Raw genomic sequence first — 13821 nt, 5'->3', positions numbered from 1 at the left:
CCCGCGGCCTCAAATCGAGGTTTACACTTTGCTATGCCAATTCTTTTTTAGTATTTTCATTTTAATACATAGTATGAACATTTTATTGACAACAACATGTTATAAACTAATGCATGAGTATGATTAAAGCATGACAAGAGAATGAACATGAAATGAAGAAGTGGACTCTGGCTCTATTCGTTGCTTGTTGATGTTAGATGTAGCAGAAACTTCTCGAAGGATGGTAGGTCATACTCCTACAGAGCAGCTATCAGGTACTTTGTTTCAGAAAACCAAGGCAAGGTAACTTGAAAAATTAGCCTGTGTGATAACTTTCTTATAGACTTTGTGTTTCCTTTCTCAGCATATAGGACTACTTGTTCCTTGCATATACACCTTCAGGGGGCAAACAGATCCATACAGAGAAAGGTATAATGTCTGATCTTGGTCCAGCAAGGAGTATAGTCTTACTAGCTACTACCTAAAACTTCCTTTCTTCACTAAAATTAATAGTGAACATGTGGCATTCAGCTACTGCGCATGCTCAACTTCTTATTCTGGGTGGGCTTATAATTGAGTGAAAATACCCTCGTGCAAGAACTTCGAAGCAAAAGAGGGGATGGGCGTTTATTCAAGATGGGCTTATTTTCGCGAGGGTACGGTATATGGCATATTGCACTGGTGACTTGTTAGCTTTGATGTGCCTGGCTTCACTGTGGTTTCTTTGATCTTTTGCTATAAATATCATTGTCATTGTCATCGTTAGACTAATATTAAGAAATTGAGTATTACAGCACATGATCACTTTATTGACTGTGAACCATTTCATTCATCACTTGATATCATCATGTATTATAATAAGTGAAATGATAATGAAGAGTATGCAGTGCATGTGTATAGATCTCTTCCTCTCTCCTATTGTGATGGTGGCAGTCTCCCAGTATCACTTAAGCATCTCCTCCACCCCTCACCTATAGTACCTGCTTGCAGTCATGGTCTCCTCTGGGTCTCCCAGTATCACTTCAGCATCTCCTCCACCCCTCACCTAGTACCTGCTTGCAGTCATGCTCTCCTCTGGGTCTCCTAGTATCACTTGAGTATCTCCTCCATCCCTCACCTAGTACCTGCTTGCATTCCTCTGGCAGGGGCGTAGGGAGGGGCAGGGCTTTGGGGGCTGGAGCCCCCCCTTCCTCTGCAAAAACCACACTAAGAGCCCCACCTTCTCTGATGGCTGTCTTCACTGAGCCTGGGAATTACAGGTATAGATTAGTGGCAGACAAACAGCATGTCCAAGAGCTAGCTCTATACTATACTAGTAACTTTGATTCTTCAGTGTAACTAAGCTAGCTAGCTAGCTGGCTAGCATGCACCATTTAATTGAAACAGGTGTGGCTATAAACTATTTCTTGCACATGTGCAATGCACTGTGCAACTGATCAATAATCTACCACAGAGGTTGATTGAGAGCAGCAACTATGTCGCAGAAACTGGACCATTATTTCTCAAGCGTGAGTCAAGGCCAAGATCTAGTGCCAACTTGCCAAGCTCTAGTGCCAGTTTGCCAAGCTCTAGCCTCTAGTACTGCCAGCCTGAGTACTGATGAAGAGCCAGCAAAGTAACTGATCAGCTACATTATCATATACATTGTACATGTAGTTAGCACTGTAAATATTAGCAATGTTTCATGCATATTAACAACAAAATAATTATTGTAACATCATAAATCGTACACAACCAGACACTCCTGGTATCATTAATTAGGAGGTGTGGTTTCCGGTCGCCGAAAATTTTCGGCGCTCCTTCACACCCTTTCAGCTCAGCCCCCCCTTCCTCAAATTCCTGCCTACGCCCCTGTCTGGGTATATCCCAGTATCACTTGAGCATCTCCTCCATCCCTGCCCTATACTGCCTTTCATTAGGTAGCAGCCCTACTGCCTTTCATTAGGCAGTAGCAAACGTTTTTTTTCAAAGCTATGTACCGTATAGCAGGTATTATTTCGAGGATATAAATTTTCGCGGGTGGACCTCTACGAAGGATTTCGCGGATTTTATTTTCGTGGTCTGAGTTCCAGCCTTCTGGCGCTTGCGCACATCAACATGCAGCTGTACCTCCACACCCTTAGCGGTAATACAGTAGACTCTCGTTAATCCGGTCACCTTTGGGACTATGCAGCTTGGCCGGAATAGCGAGGTGGCTGCAGCTCAGGAAATAGCCGCGGCTTAATAACGACCTTACCTCGAATCTAATGACTACTTTTGCGGTTCTTGTCTCGAGGATAATGTAGGATAATGAATCATTCTGTTCTCTATTTAAGTGTAATCCAATTTTATTTATTTGCTAAACCACACCCAAAACGTCATATCCGGCCGTAATACACGTATAAAATTACATTTAAAAACCTAGTTTGGGACAGCCAGCACTGGCCGGTAAACGGAATAGCGAGTGGCCGTACTTCATGGTGAGTTTTGTGCAGTAAACATAATATAGCTAGCATTCCGTGCCAAGCCAAATGGCCGGTATATTGAGGTAGCCGTACTTCAGAGAGCCGGAATAGCGAGAGTCTACTGTAGCCTCAAATGCCTGTATAAAATAATAGAATCGGTGAGGCACTATATGTCTCCCACCTCTAGCAGAACGTTTGCTGTGCAGGCCATGATCAGGGGATACCATGCATGCATGCACCAGTACAAAACAATCAGGCCTATACCGGCGTCCTTGTCTCTTGATTCCTTTTTTCTTTCCTCTTATTGTCGATAGGTGTGGTCAATAATACTGAACACGCCTACTAATAGTACTATTCATAAATTTTCATGGGTATAAAATTTCCCGGTACAGGCGAAAACTGCGAACATTTATACCCTCGAAATATACCCGCTATACAGTAGCCCATGGTATTTTTCTGAAAGAGAAATTATGGCCCGTTTTAAATTTGAGATTTGAGCAAGCTATCTGAAAGAGCTCCTTCTATAAGCCTCTCAAAAAATCAGAAAATCATTGAATTTGTTTGTGTTGTATAATTATGTTGTTCTTCCTGATACACATTAAGTGTTGTTTTTCCAAACAGCGGTAGAAGTTCTTTTTGCGTTTCCGAAAACTCAAGATGGTGAGCTGTCTTTGATGGTAGGGGATATCATTCAAGATGTTGTGACAGTGAGTTATGTGTGTTGCTTCACTGTTTAGGGATCCAGGCTTCTTCTCTATTGTGACAGTGTTTAGTTTTGTATGTAGTGGTCAGGCTGGTATCTCCCTGTGTGGGGGAGTCTGTATTTGGAGCAATAACCCCTCTGAAAGGGTGTTGGTTCTAGTTTCAGAGGGAGCTCTGTGCACCTAGACTTTCGTTTTTCTGTTTTCACCCATAATTAACATTACAGGATCAATACAAACCCACCCACTTACACACACAGGTTGATGAAGGCTGGTGTGAAGGAACTCTGAATGGAGAAAGAGGGCTCTTCCCTGTCAATTTTGTCAAAATGAGACCAGCCGAACCACCATCAGAGCCACCGGTTATGCGAGGTACTTTGTTAGTTAGTTAGAGCTACAAGGAAAATATCCTGATGTTTGTATGTTAACTATGCTAACGTTACATGTGGGTGTCTGCGTGATTTCAGATGGTGGAGGAGCTATAAAGAGCCGACATGCTAAGGTGGTATACAACTTTGTTGCAGAAAGTCCTGACGAGCTTTCTCTTGAAGCTGGACAGGTAATTAAAACTTGACTGTTCTGTGCAGGGCTGTTGATGTTTATTAACTGTGTAAACCAGTCTATTGTCATGCAGATTATTCTCTTATACACTAGAGTCATGTGCTTTCCTTTGTTATGTGCACTGTACCATCATAAAGCGTTAGGCAGAGTAACTGCTCATCTTGTTAGGAAGTCCGAGGTTTTACATATAAAATGAATTGTACATTAATTTGATGATAAATGAGTATTCTGATTTGTTGTGTAGATCGTTGAGGTGATAGCAGAAGAGGAGGATGGATGGTGTAGAGGGAGGCTCAACAATAAGGAGGGGGTCTTCCCAAGTATCTTTATAGAATCCATCCCGGTACCAGCCGAGCCTCCATCAGAACCAGGTCAGAACTTGACACATGCACACACACTGTACTATGAGTGGTTTTCTGTATCATTTGTAGTGCCCAAGTCAATATTCTCCTGATGTATTGGATTACTTAATGTCATTCCCCTTCTTATAATAATAGTGCGGGTTAGGGTTGCTGTATTGTAGTTATATGTCGTCTGTGTTGAATATTGCATTGCATGTATATTATATTTATGCATGATGAATAATAATAAATTGTATAGTCATGTATAATTATAGTAGGCTTCATGGCACTGTGTCAACAGCATGGATAGTTTTCACACAATAACAAGATACGTTAAGGCGTTAAAGCTTTGTTGTTGAATATAAGCAAGCAAAAACGGAACTTCCATCGTTGGCTGCATGGCAAGCTAGCTACACGCGTCAAGGTATGTGTTTACAGTTAAAGTGATCTCGTATCAGATGGAAAAAAGGATCACTAAAGTAGAAAGCTAGAATATAATTATAATTGTGATTGTTGCTTCTTTGCTTATCCTGATCCTATAGTCCCAGAGGAGCCATAATTATATCCAAGACTCCAGTCTTCTTTGCTGACTTAGTCCATAATGCATGTTCTCATACACTACTAAAATTCCATTCTCAAAAGTGTCAGCATGCCTCTAGCTCTAGTTGTATTAGCCTCTTGCATGAGTAATAACATACATACAGTAGCCGTCAGAATAAAGTTCTCTGCATTAGCATTTTTGCACAAAACTCTAATTTTGTTTTATTCATAAATTTGTTCAATGATATGATCATAAAAACGGGTGAAACTGTGACTGAATCAGCAATATCAGGACACAAAGAATCTGAGAACAAAGCAACTTCTCAGCTAGCCTATAATTATAGCCATGCATTGTAAAGCAAGTGTACATTGTATAATCGTATGTTGATTGTTACATTGCTGTATGACTTCATGTGTATACTTTGTTTTATGATTCAATAGCTTGAGCATTACAGCACATGATCACTTTATTGACTGTGAACCATTTCATTCATCACTTGATATCATCATGTATTATAATAATACTAACAAGTGAAATGAAATAACTAGAAAAGTATCCAGTGCATGTGTATAGATCTCTTCCTCTCTCCTATTGTGATGGTGGCAGTCTCCCAGTATCACTTGAGCATCTCCTCCATCCCTCACCTAGTACCTGCTTGCAGTCATGCTCTCCTCTGAGTCTCCCAGTATCACTTGAGCATCTCCTCCACCCCTCACCTAGTACCTGCTTGCATGCAGCCATGCTCTCCTATGGGTCTCCCAGTATCACTTGAGCATCTCCTCCACCCCTCACCTATAGTACCTGCTTGCAGTCATGCTCTCCTCTGGGTCTCCCAGTATCACTTGAGCATCTCCTCCATCCCTCACCTAGTACCTGCTTGCAGTCATGCTCTCCTCTGACCTAGGGCTCTGATGATTGACATTATTCAGTAGATCCTGCGCATTGTTAAGTTACTGTATTGGTATAAATATGTAATGAGCTGCCTTGCGTTGCTGTTCCGTTAACGTTGTTACGCCAGCTTGCCGTTAAAAAAAAAACGCAACAGGAACTTATCTGACGGCTACATGTACTACAATGATACGTATCGCCAAACACTTTTGAGAGGTCTTGTTTTATGGTTTCATAAAATTGGAACCACTGAAATCAGCTCCGGAAGCATTGAATTGTAGTTTTAATTAGTATAATTATTATATCAACTGGACCTCTGAGGTACACAATTGCAAATGATACAAAATGTGCAACAATCAATAATTATGTTATGACCGATTGTTTAATCCTTTACAGTCGATATTCAAAACCAAACCTACTTGAAGAAACTGGACGAGCTGATGACCGACAAAAACAACACCATCGAGCTACACTATCTCAAGACACACTTCATTGGTCCTTCGGGTATTGGCAAAACGACCACTCGACAGCGGCTTGTTGGATCCATTACTAACCTGTCTTTGCTGCCCGAAGATCAAAGGAAACGTTGTAGTACATTACTAGCCGAGTGTGAACAAGTATTGGCTTTTGTGGACAAATCTGGAACAAAACTTGAATTCAATGCATCTTCAAGTCTAGAGGAAGAAACACAGTTTATCTTCTCTTACCTTATGTCCTGTGAACCTATTGAAGACAGCACTGTCAGTCCACCTAAGGAACAGCCCACACAAGAAACCACTGACCCCAAGAAGCAAACTCAACTCAAGATCGATGAAACTGCTACTGCACCCAAAGAAATGGTATCACCAACACCTGGGCCAACACCAGAATCGGTATCACCAACTGATCAGCCAACACCAGACCCACCGGAAAAGGTCGTGAAAGTGACCACTGTAGATGTTGGAGAGGTTGTCTCGAGACTCCGGAGTATTGTGGGTTCAGGAGAGTACACTAAAGAGCTGCTGAACAAAGTCCTACTCAATCTGGTCGATATAGGTGGGCAGCCTGGATTCGTGGAGATGTTTCCATTTTTAAGCAAAGGCGCAGGGATTTTCCTGGTATTCTTTCGACTGGACAAAGACCTCGATGACATGTGTCAAGTCTCCTACGAACGAGGAAAGGACAAGATCACACCGTACGATTCAACGTACACAAGCAGAGAAACACTCTCTCAAATCCTCTCAGCTATCAGCCACCATACCAAGATTGACTCGGATATTGACAGAGAGCAGTGTAGTAAACTGGGCAATCTAGGCTCTGCTAAGCCTGTTGCTACCCTCATAGGTACTTTCAAGGATGAACTGACAATGCAAATCAAAGTCGATCTTCTGTACGAGAAATATTGTCACTCAGCTATCTACAAGAGCGATGGTACCACTGCCAGCGAGAGCGATGGCACCACTGCCAGCGAGAGCGATGGCACCACTGCCAGCGAGAGCAATGGCACCACTGCCAGCGAGAACGATGGCACTACTGCCAGCGAGACCACTGCCAGCGAGAGGGATAGCACCACTGCCAGCGAGAGCGATGGCATCACTGCCAGCAAGAGCGATAGCACCACTGCCAGCGAGAGCCTAAAAGAAAACGAACAAAAGAAAGCAATTCGGAACATTTTGACTCAACAGAAGAGTGATGAGCATGCTAATGTCAGTGCAGAAGACATGGCTGCCATTGAGCAAACAGTCAGCCAACATCTCAACTCAGACACTTTCAATAAAGATGTCCAAAACCGTTTAGAGAAAAAGTTGACAGAGAAAAACGAAGCCTTGACCAAGATTACCAGCAAGTTTGAGGATTTACTTTCTCACCCAAAAGACAAGAAGTTCATAGCAGTGGACAACTACGAAGGCACTGATTCTGATATGGAACCTCTTCGTGAACATCTTCATGGCTTATTCAGTAGCTATTTCAAAGATGCCAAGCTTCGAATTCGCCCACAACAGCTTTTGTTTGGAGTTGTACTGAGAAAAGAGTTTGATATTGTGTCTATGGAAGAATGCATTCGTATCGGTACCGAGGGGTTAAAGATGAGAGAGGAGGAGGTTCGATTCACCGTTTGGTACCTGGATCGGTATGTTGGAGCCTTGATCTATCATCCAGAGATCAAGGATAAAGATGGTTGGTTTGGGAACTTTGTCATTTGCAACCCCCAAGTGGTATTCAACAGCCTCAGTGTTCTCGTTGTCAATCCGTTGCTGGAGCTCCATTCTGAAAAGAGTATTATTCAGTTTAAGGAAGCTGAGAGAAGAAATTGGATACTCAAGGGGCAATTCTCACTGAAAACAATCACTCGATGCAATTCGGAGGAAAACCAAAGTGTGAAGAAAGACCAGTTGATCCCTGTTGAGAAGCTGCTGATACTACTCGAGCATTCCCATCTCTTGGCCAAAATCACAACAGTGGTGAAGGAAGGCCTTACCACAGAAAAAGACGAAACGACGTTTTTCATCCCCGCTATTCTCAAGTGTGCATCTCGCGAGGAACTAACGAAACCACCCCCCACTGGCATTGATACACCCTCTCCAATCAAGATCACATTTGACCCCCAGTATGTTCCCATTGGAGTATTCTGTGCCATGATCAGTGAATTGGTCTCAAGGGGGAGTAAAGGCAAAGGCATTCTGGGCATGACTTGGAAACTTGCCACTGATACCTCAGTAAAGAGAAACCTCGTCTCCTTTCACATTGACGAATCTGCCAAGCATTTTGTTACCCTAATTGCCCATGTCGATAGCTACGAGATACGGATTATTCGACAGAACAGGAATCATACGATGCACGAGCTTTGTTCCTACGTCCTCTCAACCCTCCTGTTGGTGATGAAGGATATTAGTCCACTACTCACTCCGATTATTGCCTTCGACTGCTACTGTGGCACACATGAAGATGGTTCCAAGCTTTGCCTCCTCACAACAGGAGCTGATCCCTGCTTTAAATGCACCAGTGAAGTCTCTCTGAGTCCCCACCAAGATTGTTGGTTTGCAGAAGTAAGTAAATAACAAATTGGTTCATTGTTTTAATTTGTCGTTTTTGTATCAGGAAGTCAGCCTGGGAGATGATGTGTTCCTCCTTGCCCTGCCCTTTGCTGAGGACCTAGATCCAAGCCTCTCCTTCAAGTGGAGGAAGAGAAGACCGAGAATTGGTGGGACTGAAAATGAATTGGAATTCAAGGCCTCATCAAAAAATGGTCACTTCAAGGGCTTTATCAGTTGTGAGATCTCCAAGAACCAGAAGGCTTTCTTGACCGTGTACCACTGCCTCAAAGAGAGTGTTGGTGAGAATAATGTCAGAGCATGTGTGCAGATTGTGTGTACATTGTTACGTGTGTACTGTACAATGTGTGATTATATTTGAATTGTTACAGAGGACACCTCCAGCTCTGAAACTGATGAGCTGTTTGCAGATGTGAAGGAAGTGATCAAAGAGATACGCTCTGACTGGTACAGCCTGGCTATAGAACTGGACATTGACTATGCAACTAGGAAGGTGAGACCTTAACAATGACTACCTCCACCACCTTGAGTATATTCTCCCAGTGTAGTCCCTTCATTCTAATTATGTGTGTGCACTATTTAATTGACTGCTACTGTTATTTAATGGTTGAATAGTGAGCGTTTCAATTGTAAGCATTCTTAGAATGAGGTATCTCTAGCAATGCTGACTCTGCATATTTGGTGTGGTCTTGTATGATGTACCAACCTATTTAACAGGTTACTATAGCAACGTAATGTTGAGCTCTTACTAAGTATTTAATACTGTGTTTCACTGTGTGCACTGATACAGAGTCTTGAGAAGGACTATCGCTGGGTTGAGCCGTGCTTTGAGGCCATGCTGACACACTGGGTGAAGCGCTCCTCTCCTTCCCCCTCCTGGTCTGCCCTTGTTAGAGCACTAGAGTCTCCTGCCATTGCTCGTGGGGACATTGCAACCACCATTAAGGTTGGCAACTATAATTATTACAAGTCTTTACAGAACATGTTCTATAATTATACGTTACATAAACCCAAGTAACTAATATTTGATTTCTCTTTGCAGACAAAAGCTACCAGCGACATCTCTCCTGATATTTGTCCTCTCACTCACAATGGTAAGCACAATAATCTTGATTTAATTAACAGCAGTGAATACTGATGTAGCTGATCTTATCAGTACAATACAGAGTGTCCTTCAGTAATGTGTGTTTTAGTTAGTAGGCATTGCTTAGGAATAATGACAGTGTTATGTTGTTGTCATGATTGTGTGTTCCTTCCAGAGGGACTGAGTGTGGATCATCATTTGAGGGTAGTGAGGACAGCTGCCTGGGAGGTGAGGGGGACATGGCGTCCTCTGGGAGAGCAGTTGGGTGTCAATGAGGGGACACTAGATGTGAGTGCTCTGCTGTGTGTGTACTGAACACTGTATAGCAGTAGATGACTGTGTACTAATAGCCCTGTGCTCATACAGTCAGGCATCATCAGTTAAGGAATGTGCCAGCAAGCAGTACTGCACTCATTGTCATAATTAGCCTGCATGTGCAAACCCATTTATTATTATTAGCCTATAGCAATAATTATCATCATTCCTATAATCCTCTGTGTGCCTGTGGTGTCAGTGACTCTATAGCTGTAGTAGTGAAATTAGTAGTTCACATGTACACCCACACACACACCCACACACACACACACACACCCACACACCCACACACCCACACACACACACACACAGGCCATCAAGAGGGACTGTCCGAATGAGTGTGATGACTGTTTCACTAAACTACTGGAGCAATGGTTGACAGGATCCACCCCCGCCCCCACACTAGGAGCACTCATCCATGCACTTAAGTCTCCTGTCATTAGTCGTGGAGACATTACCCAACAGATGGAGTCTAAACTAACCAAGCTAGCTTCACAGTAACAGCTCCACTGACTGCATATCATGATAGTGACTCGTACATCTTTTATTGATCAGAAACAGCTAATTTATTTTTATGCTTTGTTTTGCTGGTTCCCACTCTTGCTAAGATTTTTGAATAATAATAATCCAGTCCATCATGCGTTATAATTATATGAAAGCATTTGCCATGGCAGTTTCTAAGTAGTTATATGTTCAGGTTGATTTTGTACATTAATGGCAGCATGCATGATAGCTAGCTGAAAAGGTCGTCAAGCTTCTGCACAATGATGGATAAAAGGGGAGGGGCTGGTCTCTAGCTGTTGAATTTCATGAAGGGGCACACTGCGCATGCGTATGAGTATTCACTGGGACAGATTTCGCAATGTACCCACAATATATACTTGCAACACCTTGTAGCTAGTACTCCTGCGGTCCTCCATGTTGTCTCCATGGCATCTCCTTGGAGACTCTGACGTCAATGGCCTGAAATATTCTCAGATCCAGTTCTAGAAGCTCAGTTCCTTTGAAGTTTGAAGGGATCAGGTGCCGATATGCCACCTGACCCGTTTGAAGAAGAAGCTCAGTGTCTTGCTGGAAGAGGTGAGTTTTTTTGCTTGCTCGCATGTTTGCAGGAATGTTAGGCTAGGAAGAGCATTGTAGTTGTCTATTTAGTCATGTTTTATTGATTGGTATTGACTTGATTTTTTTTCAGCCTTCCGCTGTGTTACAAAAACATCGCGAGCTTTCCACTGTTGCAGAAACAGCGCGAGCTTTCCACTGTGTTGCAGAACATTGCGAGCCTTCCACTGTGTTGCAGAAACAGCGCGAGCCTTCTACTGTGTTGCAGAAACAGCGCGAGCATTATCCAGCCATGGAAAGATAGATTAGAAGCAGTGCAGGCTGCAAGAGTCATTTGTAAGTTGAAACCGTACGTCCGCATGTTCATCTTGTGTGTATCTTGTCCCAGCTATTGATTGGATTGTTCACTCTCTGGCCTTTGAGTGTATTGGTGTTGCTTTGTTTGTTGAGAGTGGAAGTTCTGGTATTCCTTGTGTCTAAGTGTGGTGGCCCCTTCTTGACTGTGAGGTGTGTAGGTCATGCAGCTTAATAGATACATACTTGCCAGCAAAGCGCCTGTTAAATGCATGTATGCATGGCTAAACTCGTGTCGACAACGCTTTTTGTATACTGTTTTTAATACGCATGGCTAAGAGTCTATTACCTGCATGGCCTTGAACCCTTTGGTGGTTGGGGGAGGAGGGATGGTGTCTGTAGCACTCAAGTAATCAATCAGAATGTGTGTGGAAGGTTCTTTAACAGCTGGGTCGCAGGACAGCATCTTCTTGTTCTTGAAACCGTTGTCGAACCAGCCTTTGGGGTGCAATGATGGATTACTCATGGCGTTCCAGTCTATTGAGGGAGCAGTCTGCTGTTAGTACCTGCCTAAAGGAAAGCAGCACAGGATCCTGCCATAATTGGGAGTGTTAAGATCTCGTTATCAGTTCCAATAGTTAGTTAGCTATAGGATCATTAGAATAGATAGCTATAATAATTATAGTTAGACAACTGCTGCTTCTTGGCTTATACTAATCTGTTATGACGGCTTTTTTAGGATCTTAACTCTGTGCCTACTGCACATGGAATTGGTAAGTTCAGGCTTTAACTAAACCCTAGGTGTGCCAAGGGAACTGTAGCCTTTGACTGGATTAGTGAAGAGTAGTCTTGAGCACTTGTGCAAGCCTTGCGTGCCAGGCTTGTTGCAACTGGAGTCGAGAAGGGCTTCAAGAGCAAGGAGGTGTTGTCTCTGTGAGTCTACTGTTGTTGAACCACTGATCCCACACATTCTGGTTGATTACCTCTGTGCTCAGTTAATGGTACTCACAGTCACAGTATCCCTTTAGTTTATTATGCCCTTATTGTATTAGTCCCTTGGGCAAGGAAACTACTGGACTACTGGTGGTGGTCCTCCTGTGGTTGATTTGATTGGTTGTTGTGGGGTGGGAAATTTTGTTGCACAGTCTGGTTTGGTGATGATGTGTGATTTGATTATAATGATTTGTCTGGTCAGGAGTGCATTCACTCCTGGTCTGGTATTATGATGATAATAATAATCTGAATTAATTGGTGGTCTTCGCTGTTGAATTGATTTGTTGTTGTGGGAATTTCTCATCTCTTCTCTGCACAGCACAAACAGCTATGGGTGTAATTTTGTTGTCTGGTGTTATAATTATGTATTGTGTGTGTATTGATAATACTAGGCTGATGGTTGTCAGCTGTGGTGGTGATTGGCTGGTATTGTATTGTGTGGAGTGGATGGTTTTGTTTGAACTGCTGCTCTCAATGTAACCATGCATTTGCTTGTTCTCTTGCAGCCACAATGCACACACACACAGCTCCTCCTATACTAGCTACTGTATATACTAGTGTTCCATTCTCTCACTGCTTTTGTCTCCTCTCTCCCCCAGGTACAGACAAGCCATGCTGCTCTGGGACCCAGGGAGGATTACTAACCTCATCACTGTATAATGTATTGCAGGTACTGAAGGGGGTGGGGCTTGACTGGAGATGTGGGGGAGAGGCTCAGATCTCACCGCCCACTACTATCATTTATAGTGTCTCTTGATTGTTTTGTGTGCAGCTATGGAGACATCAAAGATAAGTATGGCTGGCTTCTATGGTGTGTAGGTCGATGTCTCTTCACAGCAAAAGATAAGTAGTTCCATTGTGTACAGTGTCTCTCATGCTCTCTGTGTAGGTTGATTGTGTGTGTGGAGGAGCCACTGTAACAGCATACATACAGATGAGTAGCTAGCTATGTTGTGTGGCAAGTCTCTCATGCTCTCTGTGTAGGTTGATGGTTGTGTATATATTGAGGATAGTTTGATGGTCTGGCACTATACCTAACACTGAATGGCTGCTGTACTTGTTCCTTGGTCTAGAGGGGGGTCTGGGGTCCTTCCCCGGAACAATTGTTGAGGAATGGTTATCTGAGGTGCATGGTTTTTTGTGTGCATAAAATTAATTTCACTAGTCTAATGAGATATTGTAGACATTTGGAGAAAAGTCATACATTTTTATTATGACATCATTAATATTCAGATTTCTAGGGGGGGGATATTCCAGGACCCCCCTCTGTATGAAACCCTGTTAGTAGTTTTATTTCTTTAGTTGTGTGGGTGGCTGTGTTGCATGTTAGTAGCAATTGGTTGGCCACTGAATTCATTAACTTGACATGATTCATAATTTCAGCTGATATACCGTAGAACTTGGATAGTGCAGAATGATGTCATTATAATAACAATGTACACTGCAGGTGATAGCTGAGGAGAATGCCAGAAGACCCAACAGTGTCACCAAGTGTTTCACACACATGCTCGTAGAGTGGTTGCAAGGTGGTCCACAACTGGAGGACTTGTTGACAGCTCTAGAGTTTCCCGTAATCAGTAGAGCTGACA

General features: G+C 43.0%; 1 protein-coding gene and 1 long non-coding RNA gene across 10 annotated transcripts in view; one reads left to right on the top strand and one right to left on the bottom strand.

Moving 5' to 3' along the window:
• LOC135350985 (uncharacterized) overlaps positions 1–10524 on the top strand; it is a 49774-nt gene extending 39250 nt beyond the window's left edge. For 5 of the 9 annotated variants that reach the window (XM_064550207.1, XM_064549911.1, XM_064550059.1 and 2 more), the window contains 11 exons: positions 3045–3130; positions 3385–3496; positions 3592–3683; positions 3930–4056; positions 5852–8481; positions 8534–8768; positions 8859–8980; positions 9278–9433; positions 9530–9581; positions 9747–9859; positions 10199–10524. In XM_064550207.1, coding sequence (XP_064406277.1) covers positions 3045–3130; positions 3385–3496; positions 3592–3683; positions 3930–4056; positions 5852–8481; positions 8534–8768; positions 8859–8980; positions 9278–9433; positions 9530–9581; positions 9747–9859; positions 10199–10387 — 3914 coding nt within the window. In that variant the 3' untranslated portion in view covers positions 10388–10524. Of the gene's footprint in view, positions 409–1855; positions 2439–3044; positions 3131–3384; positions 3497–3591; positions 3684–3929; positions 4057–5851; positions 8482–8533; positions 8769–8858; positions 8981–9277; positions 9434–9529; positions 9582–9746; positions 9860–10198 lie in introns of those variants that run through there. The other 4 variants (XM_064550353.1, XM_064550421.1, XM_064550496.1 and 1 more) reach the window with 4 other exon arrangements.
• Positions 1–13821, bottom strand: part of LOC135333745 (uncharacterized) — a 67481-nt gene that overhangs the window by 22043 nt on the left and 31617 nt on the right. The gene's annotated exons all lie outside the window — the stretch shown is intronic.

The sequence above is a fragment of the Halichondria panicea genome, chromosome 1, assembly GCF_963675165.1.
Source record: "Halichondria panicea chromosome 1, odHalPani1.1, whole genome shotgun sequence".
Taxonomy (NCBI): Eukaryota; Metazoa; Porifera; class Demospongiae; order Suberitida; family Halichondriidae; genus Halichondria; species Halichondria panicea.
This window is presented reverse-complemented; position numbering and strand designations above follow the sequence as displayed.